This window comes from Bubalus bubalis, chromosome 8, assembly GCF_019923935.1.
Source record: "Bubalus bubalis isolate 160015118507 breed Murrah chromosome 8, NDDB_SH_1, whole genome shotgun sequence".
NCBI lineage: Eukaryota > Metazoa > Chordata > Mammalia > Artiodactyla > Bovidae > Bubalus > Bubalus bubalis.
The window spans coordinates 95,355,954-95,378,611 of NC_059164.1; the positions used below are offsets into that span (position 1 = coordinate 95,355,954).

General features: G+C 52.3%; 1 protein-coding gene across 3 annotated transcripts in view; it reads right to left on the reverse strand.

The window, feature by feature from the left end:
* Positions 1-22,658, reverse strand: part of PLXNA4 (plexin A4) — a 481,037-nt gene that overhangs the window by 62,504 nt on the left and 395,875 nt on the right. For all 3 annotated transcript variants that reach the window (XM_006047726.4, XM_025291543.3, XM_025291544.3), the window contains 6 exons: positions 15,709-15,805; positions 15,143-15,333; positions 10,274-10,425; positions 7,409-7,526; positions 1,678-1,814; positions 268-432 (listed from right to left, as the gene is read on the reverse strand). In XM_006047726.4, coding sequence (XP_006047788.2) covers positions 268-432; positions 1,678-1,814; positions 7,409-7,526; positions 10,274-10,425; positions 15,143-15,333; positions 15,709-15,805 — 860 coding nt within the window. The remainder of the gene's footprint in view (positions 1-267; positions 433-1,677; positions 1,815-7,408; positions 7,527-10,273; positions 10,426-15,142; positions 15,334-15,708; positions 15,806-22,658) is intronic.

Below are 22,658 nucleotides of genomic sequence, written 5' to 3' on the forward strand. Positions count from 1 at the left end.
CCCAAAGTTCCCGCCAAGATTTGAACTCGATCGCTGGATTCAGAGTCCAGGGCGCTCACCATTTTCCTAGTTGCCCACCAATCCTCAAATCGGGGACTGTAAACTCCTGCTGGCCAGAGTTTGGCCTCCAGGGCCGGGTCCCGCTCAGAGGCGTTCTCATTAGAAAGAGGGAGCCCCGGCAAGAAGGTCTGACCCACACCACTTCCAGTTCATCTCCTGGGTTTCTGAGACTCAAGGAGGGAAACCCGAGGTCGGGGCAGCCCCTACCTGACGATGCTCCACTCGGGCTCGATCCGAACGATGGTGGGATCCTCCACGTACTGGAAGAACAGGTCCTGGTGGATCTTGGCCCTGTCCACCTGCACCGTCACCTTCATTTCCAGCACCTCGTCTGAGGACGTTGTGTTGCAGACGATGTAGGACGGAGAGCGCCTGGAGGGAGGAGGGGAGACAGGGAGCTGCGCTCTTGGGTGTCGAGCAGGACCGTGGTCTGGGGTCAGGGCCCTCCTGCACCCCTCCCTGTTCATCAGACTCCTTGGGGGCAGTGGGTGAGTGCTGCCCTGGACACTACTGATCTGAGATCTACTGATCAAGACTCTGTCCTTGACCCAACTGTAGACAGGTTCCTTGGAGCCCGCTTTTTTGACTAGGCTTCTTTCTGGGGCCCTGCCTTCCACTCGCCTACTCCCATTTTTAGCAAGAATCCTGCTAACTCAATTTAGTAAGAATCCCCCACCCCACCCTGATATCTGAATACCCTTGATATTTGGGCAGCTTCTGCCTCCTTCACTCTTGATACCTGATCACCTTAACTGCCTTCAGCAAGAGTCTTGTTAAGTCGGTTTAGCAAGAATCCTCTTAACCTTGTTTCCTCTTAGTAATTTTCCATCCTCAGCCTCCCTCACTGTGCTCCTTGGCTATAAATCCCCAGCTGTCTGCTGTATTTGAAGTCTGATCTCTATCCCCGTTGCGATAGTCCTGACACCTATTGCAGTAGATCTGAACAAGCTCTTTCTTACCATTTTAACAAGTGTCAGAGCCATGTTTTCTGGAACACTCAGGCAAGGTCTGGCCTGGCCTGATTCAGATCAGGCCCTCAGTATAGCGCTCTCCCAGGACAATCTCTCTCTGCAGAGATTCCTGCCAACCACACCTCTTCTAGCTGTGCATTAGATGTACCTCTCGCCTCCCGCCTCCTTCCCAACCCTCACCCCCAACCCAGGTTCCTGGCTCCCAGTTCCTGGAAGGTGTGTCCTCTTGGGACTGGACACTGGAACCAGAGGAAGGAAAGGAAAGTCAGTTGCCTTTGGAGGTTCTGTGACCCTTGACCAGGTTTTAGCAGTCCTGGCTGGCTCTGCAGTAGCTGCCCAGGAGCTAACCCAGGGGCAGGTACCCTAGATTCCAAACCCTGTCTTATGGAACCCTAGGGTCCTGCACAGTGGGTGGTATGGGGACACCCAGGCTAAATGGTAGGAGACAGCATGACAGGTCCATCCAGGGTAGGGATCCCTGGCAGGTCCCCGGACTGAGCTACAGCCAAGCATGCCCATAAAGTCTCCTCTTAGAGAGAATGGTCACTTTCTCAGGAAGGAAGAAGCACCTCCCAAAGGTCAGCTGGAGTCAGCCCTGCCCACCCTCTGCGCTGGGATCCCTGGAGCTGGCCCTGAGGTGAGTTACCTGTGGAAGAGGCAGGGCTGCTTGCCGAACATCACTACCACGTTGCTGCCTGCATTCAGGTTGGTGCCCGTGATGGTCACCTGTGTGCCTCCGGACCTGGGCCCCCGGCTAGGCTTCAGGTCTGAGAGAGTCAGCGTCTGTGCAGGAAAGGATCTGGCCTGAGGACGCTTCTGGGCAGGCCTGGGGCAGTGCCCCACTCCTGGAGCCGCCTTCCGGAATCCTTAGTCATGGCAGCCTCCCAGCAAGCAGGTTCACATGCCCTTCATATATATACATATACTTAATCGCTCCATCAATTCTACAAGGTAGGCATTATTGCCCATCTTAAAGACAAGAGTCAGAGATGTTAAGTTTCCAAGGTCATAAAGTGAAGCAGTGGCCTGAGACATGACTCTAGGGCTGGAGTTCACCCGTTCTCCAGTCTACAGCGTGGGTTGCTTTCAAGAAGGTGAGTCGCCCCATCCACAGGCCTTCACAGAGAGCTGCCCAAAGCTCCCAGCGGCCAGGGCCGCAGGATGTGTGAGTTCCACGGAAACCCAGGAGAAGCAGCAAGGAAAGGTCAGGGGATGGAGTGAAGAGTCGGACTGGGGGTGGGGTGGGGAGGGGCGGGGGACGGCTCTGTGAGCTGAGGATTTGGAGTTTCAGTTTGTTCCTTCATTAGCATTTTAATGGAAAAAACTTTCCTTAGTCCCAGGTGAGAAGCCTGTATCTGCATTTAAATGAAGATTTCTCTCTTCTCTACTCCCTTAAAGAATTCAGCACCAAAAGTTGAACCCACTCAGCTCCTCGAGGCGGGCAGGCCACCTCCGCTCGGCGAGGCTTCGATCGATAACACAAGGGGAGGAGACGTGTCAAGCGAAGCCTGCAGCCCGGCGGCCTGACAGGGGCGCGCCTCGGTTGCCTCATTGGGCAGGGGACGCGCCAGGACATACGAGTACCATTGCGCGGGCGCTTTCGCGAGCCCGCCCACCCGGTTCCTGCTGATCCCGAACCTGGCAGCCCCGTGGCACCCACCAAGCCCAGGAAAGGCTTATCCTGGCTCTGATGTTGGCTCACCCTGAGATCCGCGCAAAGATGGGAAGAAGCTTCGGAAAGAGCCTTCCTTTCTCAGCTTTGCCTAGACCGCGCTGTGTGACCTGGCGCAAATCACTTAACCTCTCTGATCACAAAGAATGAAAAAAAAAATGGTTTTCTCAGAAGCGCCTGACAATTTTCTGGTTCTAATCTCCCACTGATGGTGCCTTTGTCCTGCAGTCTGTAAAGGGAGAGCTTTCAAAGGTGGCTCCTGCTGACCTCCCCAGAGAGGAAAGGGGATGTGAGTGAGTTACTTAGGGGTAGGGGGCAAAGGGAAACAGAAAACAGGTTTTCTGACAGCTTGATGGGTAGAAGGGGTAGAGGTGAGTAATCCTGGCTTTGCAGTGGCATTTCTGTGTGGGGTTAACTGGGCCTGGAGTTATTCCAGGGGCCCGGGAGAGGGCGACAGGGGCAGGTGTTTAAAAATGGTGAGAAATTATTCATTATCCAAGGCTTGCTTCACGAATATTTCTCAGTGGGTCTGCATCGGAAATCAAAGTTGGCATTTTTTGCCACCTCCTCCCCTGGCTCCCTCCCTTCACAGAGATCTCTAGGAATGGAACTGGTGACAAGCCCGAGAGTGCTGACTTGGGGTCTGTTGGCCTTGGCATCATGGTTTGGGGTGAATAAACCCACACATCAGAGCCTGGCTTAATTTGTGTAGGGAAACTGAGGCAGACCCAAACTTTGCCCCAAACTTGCATTACTTTGCCAACAAAGGTCCGTCTAGTCAAAGCTATGGTTTTTCCAGTAGTCATGTACGGATGTGAGAGTTGGACTATAAAGAAAGCTGAGTGCTGAAGAATTGATGCTTTTGACTGTGGTGTTGGAGAAGACTCTTGAGAGTCCCTTGGACTGCAAGGAGATCCAACCAGCCCATCCTAAAGGAAATCAGTCCTGAATATTCATTGGAAGGACTGATGCTAAAGCTGAAACTTCAATACTTTGGCCACCTGCGAAGTGATGCGAATGATGCGAAGAACCGACTCATTGGAAAAGACCCTGATGCTGGGAAAGATTGAAGGCAGGAGGAGAAGGGGACAACAGAGGATGAGATGGTTGGATGGTATCACTGACTCATTGGACATGAGTTTAAGCCAGCTCCAGGAGATGGTGATGGACAGGGAAGCCTGGCATGCTGCAGTCCATGGGGTTGCAAAGAGTTGGACATGACTGAGCAACTGAACTGAACTGGCGCAGGGCGGGGGGGAGGGGTGGGCTCCCCAGCATCACCAGGCCCTGAGAAGTACCCCTATTCCCCAGAAGAGCCGAAAAGGGGCTCCCCAACTGATCAAGAGGGCTTCTGTGGGAGGTCCCAAGAGTGCCCCCTGTAAGCTGCCCAGCAGGGTGGGAAGGAAATGAGGGCTCTGACGTGCTGGGAGGAGGGGGACGTGATGGAGGAGCATTCTGTCCTTCCTGCCTCCTTGGTGTGACTCACAGCCGGGGGACTTCTGCTCCTCATTCCCACCATGAACTCCTAGAAGCTCTGTTGCTGGTAGTTGTATGGAGGCCCTCAACAACCAGATCTTTAAATGCAACCTGGGCTGTAGGTGGAGGCTGGGGTCCCTAGCACCATTCCCCCTCCCTGAAGCTCTTCCCAAGAGGATGTGTATCCCCAGGATAGTTCATCAAATAGAAAAGTGACCCACGTCTGGGTCCCCGGGACCCCTTGGACCAGTGCATTTTTGCCTTGTGGCCACACCTCGCATCTTCCTTGCCCTTCTGCTCCAATCTCTCATCTAGCCCATCGACCCCTGCCTCCCAGCTCCCTTCTGCTCCCATCTTTTGGCGCCCTTCCATGTCACACCTTATGCCAGGAACAGCCTCCCACTACGTAAGATCCATATGGAAAGCTATATTCTGTCTTAGACAGATCCTGCCTTTCCTTCTGGCTCCTTCCATGAAGGCTTTCCTCAATACCCTACATCCAACCATATCCTGCTCCGGGGTAGAAATGATCATGCTGGCAAGACTGACCTTCCCTGAGAGCAGAAGGAAGAGGTTTTTGAATGTCTCCTGCCTGGACAGGTTCTAAGAGTTAAGCCCAAGAGCAGACAGCACAGAAAGAGCAGCAGAAGAAGGAGACAGAGAAGGGAAGGAAGTCAGGCCACTCAAAGGCTTGAGGAAGGATTGGATAGGTGGGCAGAGCAGACCGAGGAACTTGGACAAAGTCTAGAGGCAGTGGGCACCTTGGGCTCTCCTGGAGCTGGGGGCTGACATGATGAAAATGGTATCCCCTCCATGTGGCTGGATTAGAATGGGCTCAGGCCAATGGCGGGGATTTAAGGGGGCCAGTGTAATGGCACAGGGAATGGGGAGACTCAGACTCCAGGACATGGTGATGGAGGGACTGACATCAGATGTCAGGGGATCCTCAATCACAAGGCCACCGATGTGGTGGGCCTGGGTGACAGGAAATGGGCAAGTGAGGGGGACATGCTGTTTACAGGAGCTGACAGCGGGTCTACCCTCCCATGGGTATGGGAGTTGATGGCAGGACATGCGGGGACAGTAGCCTTTGAGTTAGTTGCAAGGGTGAGAAGCCTGGCTGAAAACACACCAGAGACAGCTGAGGCACAAAGCAAACATCAGCCTCATGAAGTGGCGGCCGTTCCTGGTACCGTTCACTTAGTCTCTGCCAAGAGACCACGGGATGAACACCATTCCAGGTCTCTGGCCAAGAAAGTCCAGCGCTTGCTTTGGCCATGCAACGGTGTCCTCCCTTTTACCACAGCTGCCAGGTAATTCAGAGCCAGGTTTAATGCCCAGGTATCGCTGCCCATGCCGCACCTCTCAGACATGTGGGGAGCACTGTCACTGACTCTCCCTAGTTTGGCCTCTCTGCTTCTTATCTCAGCTCTGCTGGAATAACAGTATCTGTGTATATAAATACATATATATATTATATGCATGCACGAGTGCTAAGTCACTTCAGTCATGTCCAACTCATTGAGACCCCCATGGACTGTAGCCTGCCAGGCTCCTCTGTCCATGGGATTCTCCAGGCAAGAATACTGGAGTGGGTTGCCATGCCCTCCTCCAGGGATCGAATCCGAATATCTTAACATCTTGTGCTTTGGCAGGAGGGTTCTTTACCACTGGCACCACCTGGGAAGCCCATGTATATTATATACATTTATATAAATATATATACATATATCACTAGTTGTCTTAAAGTGTATTGGGTTTAACTTGAAAATTCCCTCAAACCCTTTCAGAACGAGGTGTGGGTACAAATGCTAAACAAATAGGTAAAACTATATATCCACTAAGTCCATGACGTGTGTGTTCTTCTCCATGAGTTCTTGTGTGTAGGTTCAGTGTCAGCCGTGTTCATAAGGTTGGTTGGTTTTCAAAGAGTATAGTGGAGAAATGGAGCGATCAAGATGCAGGCAGGGAGGGGCACCTGATGTACATCCCTCCTGGGGAGTCCTTCATCTCCTCTCCCCTTCTGGACTGTGTGCTGTGTAAGGGAGGGGTTGCATGGGGTCTGATTCATCACTGTATCACCTGCAAGTCAGGCCATCAAAGCATTCAACCATTTAAGCAAGTATTTATCAAACAACCCGGGGAGAGGTACTGTGCAAGGTGATAAGTGGTTGTCAGCTGAAGGGAAGAAGAAGGAAGAGGAGGAAGGCAGTTGAAAGAAGAGGGAAGAAGGAAGGAAGGAAGGAGAAAAATGGGCTCCTATGACATATATCAGGGCATTTGATGCCCAGACCTAAAATCCATCATTTCAGGCTTCCACTTCCAAAAGCAGCTGAGAATCACGAGGAAATGATCTCATCACATCTGTCATTAGCCCGAGAAGTTAACTGGATGGTAAGTTTTGTAAATGACACCACGTGTGTGGCAGGGGATGGTCCCCTGCCTGCAGAATCCCTGGCCAGGGCTGGTCAGCAGCCTTTTCAGGGTCTGGGGAGGGTCCGGACTAGAGGGAATGTGAGGGCAATGGGATCTGCGGAAGCTGTGGGATGGGGAGGGAGATGTGGGGAAGGGTGTTGGGGCGGGCAGGGATAAGAATATGGGAGGAGGCAGGTGGAGTGTGGATGAGATGCGGGTGAGGAGCTGGGGTGAAGGAGGTCGAGGACTGGGATGCTGGTGAGTGGGGATGATGGATGGAAGGGGCGGGCTGCCAGCACACAGGGAAAGGGCGGGGCACAGTAGGCAAGGTGGCAGGACTAGAAATCATCACGGTAGTGATACCAGAAGTGATCGATCTATTCTATCTAATCTTCGCAACAATACCGTGGGGTAGTTGCTATTATCGTCACCTCCATTTTACAAATGGAGACACTGAGGCACAGAAAGGTAAACCACTTGCCCAAGTTTACCCAGTTATTAAGTGGCAGAGCCAAGGTTCAAATCCCAAGAGTTCCCATGCACAGCCCACACCCTCACCCACCAGGTCAGGCTGACACTCAGCCAGAAGGGGACACTGGGGCCCAAGAGTCAAAGCCACTTCCCTGGAGCCCAGCCCAGCCCCTCAGGGTCAGGATGTGAACCCAGGTCTCCCCGACTCTCAGGCACTGCAGGACGGGACTCCCAAGAACTTGGCCTGGGTTTGCCCACAGAGGTCCAGAAGGGCCCAGCAATCACGGTAAAGAGGCTGGTGGCCAGCACTCGCCCAGCCAGGCCGCTGGTGGTCAGGACTCACCATGAAGTAATAGAGCTGCGAGGACCTGGCCATGAACTCAGGCCGACACACGGCCACACAGATCTCCACGAAGCCGGCGTGCTGGCTGGGCTTGGCCTCCCCCATCTCACACACGATCCTGCAGGAGGAGAAGACGGCCCCATGGGTCACAAGGAGGTCACAGGCCTCCTTGCCATGATCCGTGGGCCCCACACCTACCTGGGCCTCCTTCTCTGCAGTACCGTCTCAAGGATGGGCAGGGGAGGAGGAAGTGAAAGACACTGATTCCTGCGGCAAGGGCTCCTCCCTGGTTCTCAGGAAATGAAGTGTGATCTACAGGGGGTCTCCTTGGGGCCCTTGGAAAAATGGGGTGCCTCAGAGAGGACCCCAGACACTCAGTCCCCAATTCATGAATTGTCCACTCAGTTCTAAATTAGAGTGCAGGGAAGGTTTCAGCCAAACAGCTTAGGCAATACAGATGGCAGAGCCTAGAGAGGTAAAGTGACTTACCCAAGGGCACACAGCCAGCAAATAGGAACCTCAGAACAGACCTAAGGTTCTCAAGCCCTCGCCTTGGAGCTCTTTGCTCCCAAGGCATGGACGGCCCCAGGCAGTGGTTCCTGCTCCTAGTCCATCTGGCAGGGGAAGGGGTAAGCGAGACTCTGAACATCTCCCCTTTTAAAAAAGTGTTACTGTTTCACTTACAGAATGGTTCATACCCTTGAAAACAGTACAAAAGTAAAAAGCAAGTGTGCCTTTCTTCACTAATCCGTCTCAAAATCTTGGTGTATAAATCTGTGCAGACTTTTCTCTAGATCTATGCAAATATATAATACAAATAATCTCCATTTTATAAATGAAGAATTGAGGCATAGAAAATATATGCTTTTCTGTCCCAATAACACAATTAATACATGGTAGGTTAAAAAAAAAGGGAAAAAAATCACCTGCCATATATATATCCCCGCACCCCCATTGCATCCCCTGAAATATCCGCTGTCAACATCTCGGTGTTTATGTTTCCAGTCTTGCTTTTCTTTTACAAAATTAATTATAAACTCTGTTTTCTGCTTGGTAACCTATGTTCTCACTTCATAAAACTTGTGTATATGCCTGGTCATGATTCTCCTACAGCATCAAATTTAATGGCTGTGTAGGTTACTGTCCTAGGTATATACAATAATTTATTAAATTAATTCCCTATTTGTAGACATACAAATTGCTTCTACAATTTCACTGTTACAAATTAGGCCAAAATACACATTCTTGCAAATAAACATTTGTGCGTTCTGTTTATTTGGGGAAAGTTCTAGAAGTATTATGGCCAGGCTAAAGACATTTGACCTACATTTCCAAATTGCCTTCCAGGAAGATCATCCCAATTTACCCTCCTAACATGAATGTATGAATGTGCTATTTCTCATGCCTCTCACTTGAACTGGGTATTAACTTTTAAAAATTGTCCCCACTGTTTTAATTTGCATTCCATTGGTTACTACTGATATTAAACATTTTTTATATGACTTTGGTTCTTTGTCTTGTGACTCGCACAGGCACACTGTTTGCTAATTTTGGGATAATTGCCTTTCATCTATAGCACCTCTTCATATGTTAAGAAAAAGCATACTGTAACAGGGTAAAACCATATTCTCGGTTCATTGTTCATATTTCTACTTGGCACACAGTGGTTTTGGTGCACAAGTTTTAAGTATTATGTACTCAAATCTCCTAATATTTTCCGTTATATTTTTTCTTTTGCAGTTACACCTGGAACACCTTCCCTTTCTTGAAACCAAATAAATTCTCACCTGCATTTTATTCTAATCCTTTTACAGTTTTATATTTTACCCTTAACTCTTCAATCCATCTAGAATTTATTTTGGTGTATAATGTGAAATAAAAATCTGATATCATACTTTTTCCAGGTATTGAAAATGAACCACTAATTGAATGAGCTTTGCTTTCCTTTGTTTTTGTTGTTTAGTCACTAAGTCGTGTACGACTCTTTTGTGACCCCATGGACTGCAGCCTGCCAGGCTCCTCCGTTCATGGGATTTCCCAGGCAAGAAGACTTAGCCAACACAGCGTAAACGCATTCACCTGCCTAAGTGAGACCTTGCAAAGAGTTAAGAACTTATGCACACAGGGGCAAGTGGCAAGGTTTCACTCTGGGAGGGGCAATATAGAGGGTGTAGAATATAGATTCTACTGTGCAGGTGAACATTTATTTCATGCCTGTGTTTGCTGGGCTGGAAAATTGTCTTTACTTATTTACAAGGCAATACATGATTCATAAACCTCCTTTGCCAGGTAGGTTAGAGGTCAAGGCCGTGGTCAAGATCATGCGTCTAATGGCCCTCTCTGTAGACCAGCAGATTTTGCTGGAGGAAAACAATCCAAGTTCCCACAGGCATGAGAGTGGGTGTGGGGGTCCATTCTCAGCCTCCATAGATGGTCACATAGGACTAGCTTTTTTCATAACAGGACTTCAGTCCACAGAGAGTGGACAGGACTGGGGAGTTAAGAGACATCAGAGGGAGTCAAGGGGAGGAACTGAACTCTCACTACTGTAGATTTTGGTTTTGATCCATCTTGCTCCTACTTATCTCCACACCCCAAAGAGCTAATGATCATTTCTCCCTTCTCTCCCGGCCATCTCCCCTTCCCCTTTCTGGACTTCCCCCAGTGTGACAGCTGGCTAGTTCAGGAGCTGGGGAGTTGTAGGAGTCCCCACCACACACACCCTAGAAGGTGAGGGACATTCTCCTTTTGTCCATAAGCTCTAAGAGCCTCTGCTGTTAACCCGGGAAGATGTCAGCGTCAGTCATCTATTTATATGAACTTCTCATCCCTGCCCTCCCCATGTCTCTGAAGGCCTCCACTTACTGTTCGGCAGGGATGTAGCCATCCACCAAAGGGCTACACTCCACGCCCGCCACCTTGACGTGGGAGGCGATGTCCCGGAATTCCAGGCCCAGGTTCTCCCCTCGGATGGTGACCTTGGTGCCCCCTTCCCGGGGGCCTGTCACTGGGATTATCTGGAAGAAGGAAGCACAGTAATCTGATACCAAAACAGAGCATCACCCCCCCTGCTGATGGCACAGGAAGAGGCTCTTTCCCTTCTACACCCCATTCTCTCCACCCAATTCCTTGAGTTGAGTTCAAGTCCACAAGGGCACCCAGGTCTGGGACTGTGGATGGGCAGAAGCTTCTGGAAGAGTAGTCTGGGTGTTTTAGGAACAGGGTTCAAAGACCCTTATTCCTCTTCCTGTTTCACAGAAGAAGAGATAGAATGTGATCTGCAATGTTACTGGGTAATTCATAGGAAATTGGAATTAAAGCCTAAGGCAATGGCACCCCACTCCAGTACTCTTGCCTGGAAAATCCCATGGACGGAGGAGCCTGGTGGGCTGCAGTCCACGGGGTCGCGAAGAGTCGGACACGACTGAGCGACTTCACTTTCACTTTTTACTTTCCTACATTGGAGAAGGAAATGGCAACCCACTCCAGTGTTCTTGCCTGGAGAATCCCAGGGGCAGGGGAGCCTGGTGGGCTGCCGTCTATGGGGTTGCACAGAGCTGGACACGACTGAAGCGACTTAGCAGCAGCAGCAGCATTTATTTGGTGGTGCTAGTAGTAAAGAACCCGCCTGCCAATGCAGGAGACATAAGAGATGCAGGTTTGATCTCTGGGTCGGGAAGATCCCCTGGAGGAGGGCATGGCAACCTACTCAAGTATTCTTGCCTGGAGAATCCAATGGACAGAGGAGACTGGGGTCTATGTCTATAGGGTCGCAAAGAATCGGACACGACTGAAGCCACTTAGCAGCAGCTGCAGTATTGCTTGTGTTAGTTCCATTCTCAATGAAAATGAACAAGCCTCCTATCCACCCACATGATGGCATCCACCCACCTTTCAAGATCCTTGTCAACAGTCACTTCCCCATCACTAGATGCTCTCTCCGTCTTTCTCCACTGAAATTTTAGGACACCTTTGTATGCTCTTTTCATCACAGCATTTGTGTCTGGTTCTTCACACTGCCATCCCCCTGCCCCCTCCTCTTCAGATCCTGAGTCTCTGAGAGCACAGACAGTGGTGCCTCCCTTCTCCTCATGGACTTTCTGGTGATAGCACCATAGTTATTTCTTGAGTTGTAATTGTATTGAACACCCCAACTATCCAAGGATCTTCCTGGAGTTAGAAAAATGTTTGTCACAGCTCCTCTGTCATTATCTGGTTTGGTTTCTAAGGAGATGGGTTTAATTTAGACTTTATTCTCAAAAACTTGGCCAAAATGACTGGCTTTCCCTCCTAAGACATCACCACTGATGCTAAAAACCCATGATTGGAATGCTAGAATTCAACAACCAAGGGCCTGCTTTGTGGTGGGGACTCCATACACGTCACGTGATTTAATTATGAGCCCACACAGTAGTGACCTGAATGGCAGAAGACAGTCCATGCCAGCCTCTCCTGGCATCTGACAGACCAGAGAAGGGCCCATTTCTTATTCTTGGTGCCACTGAACACCAGTGCCTGGCTCTTTGTCAATGTCAACGGGATCACAATTGGAGGAGTCCAGATAGGGTACTTCTTAATATTACCTACTCTTTCTATCCTTCCAGGGTTACAAGTGGGGATTTCATCCTGGCAGGAGGGTGAGAGATGGGGAAGGAATAACAGCTTTGCTGGGCTTTCTAGGCTGCTCACCTACAAAGGTCAAGACACTTCTGCTTCTCACATGCATAGGTGTGCAATCGGTAAGTGAGCATATATGAGGGCAAGGGTTTGCGCATGCACATTCCCACTGCAGTGAAAAAAACAGATTCTTTGGAGACAGGTTTGGTTCTGTGTGAGGAAGGTGGCCAGAGAGAGGGGGGTGGGTTGGGCAGTCCCTGTCCTCCCCAGATGCCTGCCCAGCCAGTCCGCAAGGCGCCGCTGGCACCTGGCAGCGGCAGCAGCATGATATTCCAGCTCTGGCCTGCGGTCCTGAAAAGGGAATTTTATCTCTGGCTCAATCCTCAGGTGCCCGGGATCCCCAGAGGGCAGATACCAGTATGCAGCCAGTAAAGAGCCTTTGTCGCAGGGAGATTTGTTTCATTTGCTGTCTCCTCCCTGTGATTTTCTTGGTCTCAGGCCAAGAAGAAAGCAAGTCCCATCCTTTTCGCCAGACACACCATTAGCAGTCCTGTGAGGCAGCCCCGGGGGATGGTTTCTTGCAATGGGCTCTGAGGGTAGAGGGTGGCTGGAAAGGAGGGGCCCTCATATAGAGGTGGGACAGAGGCATCCACCTGTCCGCCTTTTCCAAAGAATTCTGTACGTAAAATGCATAAGTATTGTTCCGTGGTTTGAGAACTATTGTTGAGATTCTGACTCATGCAGGAAACTGAAGTCAGGACTGAATGAAGCTCTCTTGACATGTGGAAAACCAGGATGCGGTGAGTGAAGGGGGGAACGTGGCGGGGGTATTAACGTGGGGGAGGGCCCACGCCCGGGGGCCACGCCCAGGAGGCTGCTTTGAGGGAGGAGCTACTCACTCAGGAGTCAAGCCCCTTCCTGTTTCACACATCCCTACTGTGCCTGCGTCACTTGTGAGGGGAGGAGCTAGGGAATGAGTGGATGTTCTTTGCCTTTGTAGGGCGGAAGACAGCAATCAAGAGACCTGCTTTTCAGGACTCCTTTGATTTATTCTTTGGTCAGAGTAGATCTCAGTGTCGATCTTTTATGTAGGAGAGGGTGATAATAGCCCCCAATTCATGGGTTGCATTGTGTCCCCCTAAATCCGTATGTCAAAGTTCCTAAATCCCAGCATCTCAGAATTGTGACCTTTGGAGAAAGGGTCTGTATGAAGGTAGTCAAGTCAAAAGGAGGTCATTTGGTAAGTTCTAATCCAATATGACTGGTGTCCTCATAAAAAGAGATTTGCACAGAAACACACATAGAAGAAGGATGATGTGAAGAGACACAGGAAGAAGACAGTCACCTACAAGCCAAAGAGTTGTTGTTGTTGTTTAGTGGATAAGCCCTGTCTGATTCTTTGCAACCCCAAGGACCTTCCTGACCCAGGGATTGAACCGCGTCTCCGGCATCAGCAGGTGGATAGAGGAGCCTGGAACAGACCCTTCCATTCACACCCCTTAGAATGAACCAACCCTGCAACACCTTGATTTCAATGTCCAGCCTCCGGAACTGAGAGACAATGTGTTTCTATTGTTTAAGGTGCTTGGTCGCCGCAGCCCTAGGAAACCACACCGCAGGGTTGCTGTGAGCCCAGATGTGGTGAAGGACAGGCGGCTATCCACAGACTTGAAGCACCACACAAACGTTCAGCCTGTAACTGTGGGCTTCCCTGGTGGCTCAGGGGTAAAGAATCCACCTGCTGATGCAGGCTCCTTGGGTTTGATCCCTGGGTTGGGAAGATCCCCTGGAGGAGGAAATGGCCACCCACTCCAGTATTATTGCCTGGGAAATCCCCTGGACAGAGAAGCCTGGTGGGCTATAGTCCCTGGGGTCACAAAGAGTCAGACATGACTCGACGACTAAACAACCAGCAACAATTGCTAGAGTAGCAGATGGGGGCGTGTGTGACACTGCCCAGCGCTGGATGCCCAGCGTCCACTCACTCTGGATGGGCAGGCTGAGCTTCCTCCTCCTCTTCTTCCCTCTGTCCCTGCTGTGGCATTATCATTATCAGCACCAAGCACTGAGGCACCTACTATGTGCTTAATCCTGGGCGTCAGGAGTCGACATATCAGACACCGTCCTGTTACTGAGACAGGCATATCTCTTCCTTATTTTACAAGAAGAGTAAGGGATTCCATCCAGGTAGGGGGTACCTTAGGGGGTCGTCCTGAGGGAGTGTGGCTGTCAAGACACTAGGGCAGTGAAGGGTTTAGATACACACTTAAACAATGATTTTAACAATGTTGATGAACGAGGAGGAAGAAGGTGATGAGATCCCTACGAGCTGGGCGTCAGCCAAGCATTTGTATGAATTTACTCATATAATCCCTGTCCCTGTGCTGGGAAGTGGGTGCTTAGACCCATGGCACAGGTGAGCAAGTTGAGGCCTGGAGATACGACGAATTAGCGCCATGGGACCCAACAGTTAGTTGGGATTAGCTGATGGCACAGGGATCTCTGGGACCCCAGTATCTGCATCTCTAGCTCTGCCCTGCCCATCGCCGCTCCTGGCCACACTGCCTGTGTCCCGTCCATCCTCCTCACCGTGCTCCCAGTCTGTTTCTGTCTTACAGCTTAGGTCTTGCTCTGTGTTCACCCTGAAGCCTCTCTGCTCTGACCTCTGCCACTCCAGGGCTGGCCATGCCCTTGACACCCACGCAGCCTGGGCTTATGGGCTGACTGCTTAATGAGCTGCCGCCGATGAAGTGTCACAGGCTCATCATCAAGACTCCTAGAGACCAGGAAGGGGAGTTGAGGACTGCGAGTCCTTCCTGGCACATGGAGATGCCACAGGACAGCTGAGTTGCACCCTCTCAGCTCTCGCCTTCCTCTGATGTGGGAAGGGCCTCTGAGCCAAGCCTAGAGCTGCTGCAGATTTGCAGGAAAACGAGGCTACTCACAGCCAGTTGGGCACCTGGTGGTCACTGGGGTGCCGGCCACCATGCCAGGTATGGCTTTCAGGGCCCAGGCCACCATGCCAAGCGTGGCTTTCAGGGCCCAGGCCACCATGTCAGGTGTGGCTTTCACGGCCCAGCCGGGGGGCAGGACAGGGCCCAGCAGAGCACAGCTCACCTCTGTGATGCGGGGGTTCGTGCACTTGCTGTTGGTGCTCGACAGCTCCAGCCACTGGCTCTCGTGAACAGGGCAGTGCTGCCGGAGGGTGCACTGCCCTTGGCTCTGGCACCAGCCGCATTCGAAGTCTGGGTCCGCCTTGAGGCACAGCCCACAGCTCTCACGCATGGCCCCACACTTATAGAGGTGAACTGCAGGCAGAGGACAAGAGGGGTTTGGATGTGGGGGCAGGGCAGGCGGCAGCCAGGAGTGTGGACTGGGAACGTAGTCCTGGCCTCTGTATGGGACACGGGCAGCCTTGTCCCCTCTGCCTTTTGGATGCAAAAAAGGCTTGGGCAGAAGAACATGGCTGAGAGGTGAAGTCTACCCCATAAGCAGGGACCCGGTTAGCTAGCTGCTCCCTGCTAACCCTGCTCCCTCCACTGCACTCCCAGGAGCTGCCCAACCACTGGAGCAGTCACAGAGCAGCGGTGGTGCTGGGGAGGCATGGAGGGTGGGCACGGAATGGCACCGCCCTGAATGGGAGCTGTTCCTCCCTGCCCGCCTCCCCGGCCCGCCTTCCGCACCTTTATTCTGAGCCGGGTTGTCAATGTTGAAGTGCCCGTTCCACACAACTGTCAGCTCCACCGGCAGGTTGTTGATCTCCATCCCTTCGTAGGAATACTGCCGCCAGGATGGGAAGAAAGGAGAAAGCTAGTCACAGAGATTTCTATGGGATGAGGCGTGCCCATTGTTCAGCCTGGTGCCCACAAGAGTGCATGGGGCTCAGGACAGGCCAAGACTGTGTGAGCGCGTGTGTGTGTGCACGTGCAAGCACACTCAAGCACACACACATACACGCATGTGCAAGCAAGGTGGGAATGCCTGTCTCAGGGGATCAGAGCAGGGGGTCAAGAAGCTAAGCCGGGGAGGGGCCAGGCCTGGGTGGGACACACATTTGGAATGTGGGTTCACGGAGCAGACTACAGGAAGTCTTGGCCACCTTCTCTGGACAACCTGTTCCTGCCAGCTGAGCCTTTCCCTGGATGTTTAGGTGAGAGAGGAGATTGCTTCCCACTGGGTGCCCAGGTGGGAAGTTCTGACCTTTAGGCCTTGCCAGGCCCTCGATGCGATTCGGGAACTTTCATTTCTAGTACATGTTCAGGGGAGGTGGGCACTTTACCAGGGAACTGGCCAAGCCTCATCAATTCTCAGGCAGGGAGAGAAGGGGAGACATGGGGAAGAAATGAAGGGGCTGCTCTCTTTAGGGGTGAGTGGCTGGGGGTTAAACAGAGAAGAGGATGGATGAGAGCTCAGAGGTGAGGTGGGAAATACTGAGGTCATCCTACAGCACAAACCTGAAAATCTGGGTCAAGACACCAGAAGCTCCAAGATCGGGCAGAGGGCCCCAGCCCCGCCGCTGTCTGTTGGATGGGGAGCTGTTCCAGGCCTCTGGGCCCTGTTTCCTGACCCAGCTCTCCTCTAATGTCCCTGCCCCTGCCCCAGGCTGGGTCTATCCCAAGGAACTGTGGTGCTAAGGGGGGAGGCGGGGACGTGGGAGGTACAGCCCCCAGCATGCCAGCCCCCATCTGCCTTCTGCCAGCATCCCCTTCTCCATTCCCAGAGAAGGAGGGCAGGCGGCAGGAACTTGCTACCCGCTCAGCGTAGTGCTTCCAATCCTACCTGGTGATTTTCTCATTATTCCACTGGATTCTGCCCACCATAGGGGGTGGGATGGGAGATTGAAGCTAAAACAGGTTTTCCGCGGAGGAGGCACTGGGGGTGGGCAATTTGTTGGAAGAGTTATGTCCAGGGGACTTGGTCTGAAGTTGTGTTTGCAGAGCCAGCAGGCTCTCTTAACGCGGTTTATGTTTGGAGGGGCTGGGCCATGGGGATGTGCGTGGCTATTGTGGCAGGCAGCTGACGCTCTGTTTCCCTGAGGGGAAGACAGCACAGAAACTTGGAATGCTCAGGCTGCAGAAGGTCTCGGGGGCCTCTGCTCTGCAGCCTATCTGTGGGGGCTTCTAAAGGAGATGTTATCTTAACCTGGGAAATTGTCCTATATTCCTGAGTAACAGAGCGCGCTCCATGACAAGCATGCTGTGACCTTGTCCTCATACAGAATCACAAGCAGGCTCTACCCTAGCCCACCAGAGGTTTTCACGAACTCTTTGCTGATGATGCCTGGGCCAGGGAGCCACATGCAGTGTTTCTCCCCCAGTGGTGGTGGTTTATACCACCATCCACACTCTTACATAATCTCCCTCTTGACCGATGACTCCTGGGCCAGGGTCAGAGTTTGGGCTGAGCCGTAGAATAAAGCAAAGCTTCCTGCTCCTGCAGAAATAATACTGGAGAATATTTTTGGTCATCCTGTAACTCAGCTGATGATTCATAAGCTTTCTGCCTTGCAGGCCAGTAATCAACTCCCCAGAGGTTAAGTGTTTTGCATCTGGGTGGGTCATACCAAGTTGCCCTGAGTTTTCTTAAAAAAAAAAAAAAAAAAAAAAAAAAAAAGACTGCTTTCATCAGAGTCATGGGGGCCTCAGGGGTGGGGAATGAGGTCTACTAAATGCAGATTACAGGGCCCTACCCAGACCTGCTAAATCGGAATCCCTAGAGACAGGAGCACTTCCAGGGAGGCACTCTAGCGAGCCTGGTGCTGCTAAAGAGAATCTAGAGAATCACTGCTCCTCGCTGTCTGTTAGCAGCAGGAAGACAGAGGCCTGCCAAGGGGGATGTGTGTAGGAGAGGAGTGGGGGGTCAGGGAGGCAGAGAACACTTTCCAGATACCCCCTTCCCAGTTCCTCCTGTGGTCAAGCTCCTCTGCCTCATCCTTCCTATCCCCCTCCACTGAGACCCCAGTGGGAGACAGATGGTGAGAACCAGTGTGAGGCAGCCCAGACCTCTAGGAAGGATGCTGGCAGTGCCTACATCGGCATTGGAGCCAGGTTCCTGCCGCTCAGGTCTGGGTCTGGGTCTGGCCCAGGGGTGTGTTGGCCAAAGACCAAGAGCACCTTCAGGGCCCTCTGCAGAAGGACCTGAGATCCCCAAGAGCGCGAGGCAAGACCGACCACCCATGTGTGCTCGGCAGTGTCTGCATGCACGAACGTCTTGGCATGCGTGTGGACGTGAGGAGAGGTCTGTGCACCCCTGTACTTTCAGACGTGTGTGCGCCCGTGAGCATACATGGGCACACACGTGTACTGCTGTGAAGGGACTCCGCAGTGACCGGCTGTGTGAATGCGGGCAGAGGATCTGAGTTTCAGGTTCTCCACGTGAAAAATAGGAATTACAGACAGTGCGTACCTCACGGGACTGTCGGGAGGGTTCGAGACAACCGTCCGATGCTCTGGGAGGTACAGTGCCTGTCACAGAGAACGGGCACCAAATATTACGGTGTATTTGAATCTGTGTGGGTACACTGAAGGGTGCTGCGTAAAAACACACTTGTGTTCCCTGCGTTTATGTTCATGTGGAATAATAGCACTGCCTATTGAGTGTTTATGTGCCAGACACTCAGTACGTACGGAGACATATGCAGATGAGAACACTCATGTGTTCAGACGTGTGTGTACGTGTGCGTGTATATGCACACATTTTCTTTTTGAAGAAAATAGAAATTATAAGGCTTTAAGGATCAGAAGTTCTGGGCATTGCTTCCTCTTTCTCCTTCCCTTCCTGAGATCTCAATTCTGAAATATTAACAGAAATCATTAACCGCGGTGTTCCCCACGCCCTCTAGGTCTCCGGGGAAGCCAGTCTGCTTCCTGGAGATGCCCCCCCCCTCCCCTTTGACCTATATCCTTCTGGAAGCAGCCTGCTGGGGAGCCTGGACCACTGGTTCCCATCCCCTAACATCCCCACCTCCACTCCACTTAGCATTTATACAGCTCTGTGTAATCAGTGGGCAGTTAATCTGCACAAAGCCCAGAGCTGAAGGAAAAGTGTTTCAGGCTCCCAGGGGCCAGGAGGTTAAGTGTCTCAATCAAGAGCTGGCTCACTGTGCACGGCCCAGCTCACAGATAACGTTACTCATTCCCTGTGAACCTCAGTTTCCCCGACCTTCTACAAGCAAAGACAGGACCTCTGTATAATTTGGAGATTCTTCCCTCCAGCCATTCCTCTGTCTGAGATATTTTGGTGGAAATGTCTATCAATTCTATCACCAACATAAGATGCCAGGGCTTCCCAGGCGGTGCTAGTGGTGAAGAAACTGCCTGACAATGCAGCAGTCGCAGGAGACAGGGGTTCGATCCCTGGGTTGGGAGGATCCCCTGGAGGAGGGCATGGCAACCCACTCCAGTATTCTTGCCTGGAGACTCCCATGGACAGAGGAGCCTAGAGGGCTACAGTCCAGGGTCACAAAGAGCCGGACATGACTGAAGCAATTTAGCACGCATGCAACACATGCATATGTGTTGCGTCCATCTCCAGGACCTCAGAGGCTCAGCAGACACACTCCCAGCTGTGTTCCAGTAAAGCAGGAAGCGGGAACATGTCACCCCATCCCCATCGGTCTCCCCATCCTTGTTTTGCACACAGTAAACTGGGGCACCACAAGGAGTCGTGAGGCTCCCCGTGGGCGGGTGGAAGCTGGGCCTTACGTCTGCAGTGCAGCCAGCCCTCCGCCCCTCTGCGGCCCACTGACTATCGTGATGGCCAGTGACTTCAGGGCGGGACTGGGCGCTATTCTTAGCAACGCTTGGCATTTCTGGAACCATAGTCTAAAGGAGGCCTCAAACACCCACAGTTGCTCCCTCCTCCCCCCCGTTGCCTGCGAGCTGCCCTGATTTTCTGCCTACAGGCCCCCAAGGGCTATGGTGATTGGCCCAGGGCCTGTCCCCACATAGTGGGCTGGAAGTGAGCTGCCTGCCTACCAGCCCTGGGGTTACCCCGTGCAAAATGTTCCCATGTCTCTCTTTTCCGTCTCTCCTCTTCTGCTCTCCTCTGAGACCTCTTGGTCACCCTCCTGTCTCTGCCATCAGAAACCAAGGGTGTGGGGGCAGGGGTTGGTTTCTCTGTTAGAACCTTCTCTCCTCCTGCCCCTACTCCAGAGAGCTCATTTAGGAAACAAAACAACAGTGACTCTCCTTCCACCATCCTCCCTGAGGCAGAGCAGACCCTACTATAAAGTGCTCACTGCTGGTTTTGGCCTAACCTTTGATGAGGGGTGTGTTATAAGACTGGGCTTAAGTTCTAAATCAGCTATGACTTGCTGTGTGACCTAGGGCAGGTCACCTGCCCTCTCTGGACTTTGGAGATCCCCTCCCCGCCTCCGTCACAGGATCAAGTAAATACTCAGGTCTCGTCCTGCCCTGAACGTTGTTTTCTATTACAATGGTAAGGGAGGCTTGCCATCGACAATGACCCCAATTTTTTTTTAAGGATGTCACTTGACAGTAAGCACCACCTTGGCCCAGATGGCATTTCAACTGGGATCCCACTGATCCCCCTGAAAAGAGAGGCTCCTGATAAGCCTTCCTGAACTGCGTGATTCCAGCAGGTCCTGGACCCTCCTAGAACTCACTCTTTGTGGGGTACACCTCCTGTTGCCTCAGTTTCTAAGACTTTAAAATGGTCGAGAAATAAATGCTCCCATTACCTTCCTTACTATGGTGTTGAAGTGAAAAAGGCAGGAGGAAAAAGGCTATTTTGGGAGCAGGGCCTTGGAGGCCCTGAGACTGTCCATAGGGGTGGGGAGGCCTCCAGAGGATCCCCAAGTCAGGGGGCCAAAGGCCAGCGCAGGCCCTCCCCACTCCTGGGGGGATGGTAAGGGGAAGATCAGGAGCTTAGAAGTCGCCTCCTCTCCTTGGCAGTCAGAGCCTTGGGCTCCAGGCCTCCAGCCACAGTGTCACATTTCTACCATGGATCTGGTGCCTCCAAACTCCTGGAGACAGATCCGCAAGTGCCTGAGCCTGTGTACCCTGGAGGCTGGCTGATTGGGCAGGACTCCGTGGACCGGGGCCTCCGGGGACCAGAAGCAGATTTGACCATCATGCCCTGGGGCATCATGCTCTAGGATGAGAAATTCCTACACAAGCAGCTGAGTGATCTGTGATTTCTTAGCTTCCGAGAATTCAACATCAGACCAGCAGGTGCCCATGCTGGGGGTCAGCAGTGCCTTTCCTTATCCCACTGGTACTAGCCAGCACTAGGCACTCAGAAGGGGCATCACAGAGGAGGAGACCTGGCCCTGACCTGCCTGGCTATTACCTGGGGTAGCTTCCTGTATTCCACAGAACTCAGTCTAGCACAGGGCCCTGAAGCCCAGTGACTCAGAGGCCATGACTCTTTGCTCTCTCCTGACGCCTCTGGGGCCCGGATCCCTGGGGCAGCTTCTCTGAGGACACAAGCCTGTTTCCTCTAAAGCCTGAAAACCTACTGCTGGGTCAAATGTGGGACTCAGGCTTACTTTTCCCACGGGATGTCCTCATTTGGGGAGAATCATTTGAGCTGGACCCTGGGGGGCCTGCTTGGCCTCAGGATTCATGAGAAAGCAGGAGGCATTTAATATCCCTTGCAGGTTTAATCTGGGGTGCTGCAGAAGTCTGCAACACAGCCTGGCCACTGGGGAGGAGGGAGATGTAGACATGAGTGGTGGGCACACATCTGTGTGGGTTTCAGAGGTTGGGAGGTTGATCGCCAGGAGTTGCTAAATGATAAGCAACCCTGGGCCAGCATGTTCACCCCTCGGAGCTCCGTTCACCCCTAGCCTGCTTCCTGCCGGAAGAGCGGGGTGCCCCGGGAAGAGCTTTGTCAGGGGCTCTCCCGGTCCCACGTCACATCCTTAATTACAGTCATCACCTGTAAGTACCCAGAAGCAATGGCATGAGTGACAGCAGGCAGTGCGGTAAAGGAGGGCACCCCTGTGCCCAGGTCTGGCCCTGCCACTCACCAGCTGTGTGACCCTGAGCAAGAGTGGGCTGGCACTGGGGCCTCTGCGGACCAGAAGCAGATTTGACCATCACGCCCTGACGGGTTACCCTGAAGTGAATAGAGCCTAAGGGTCAGCTTTAGGGCCCTGCACGAGCCTGCACAGACCATCCTAAGGCCTGCCTGTGTATCTCCTTTGAATTGATGCATTTCATTCTTAAAGAAGGTCCCCCAAATTGTACAACTCTCAGCCCCACAAACCCAATCCTGTCCCTTCTTCTGGGCCTCCAGTTTCTCTTCTGTACTGTGAAGAAGAATCTAGGTCTCATATAGCTTGAAAATGTTACAAGTGTTTAAGTCTACTGTTTGTCTCTGAGCATCCGGGTGCATAGAAGTAGCCCAGAAAGAGAGAAAGTCAAAGGCCATCGGGGGAGCCGGCAGACAGGCAGGGGGTGCCCCATTAGGGCACATTATGTGGTGACCAGGGATCAGGCAAAGGCTGTTGGCAGTAGAGGGCAGCTGAGCCATAGTTGGTCCGGCATGGATTTAATGTGGATTTCTAAATACTGGGCAGGGTTCGTGTGGATCTCCGCGGCACAGCCCCGGCCAGCTCTCTCCTGTTCCAGCATCTTCGTGGATGCTGGCCTGGCTCAGAAGCCTC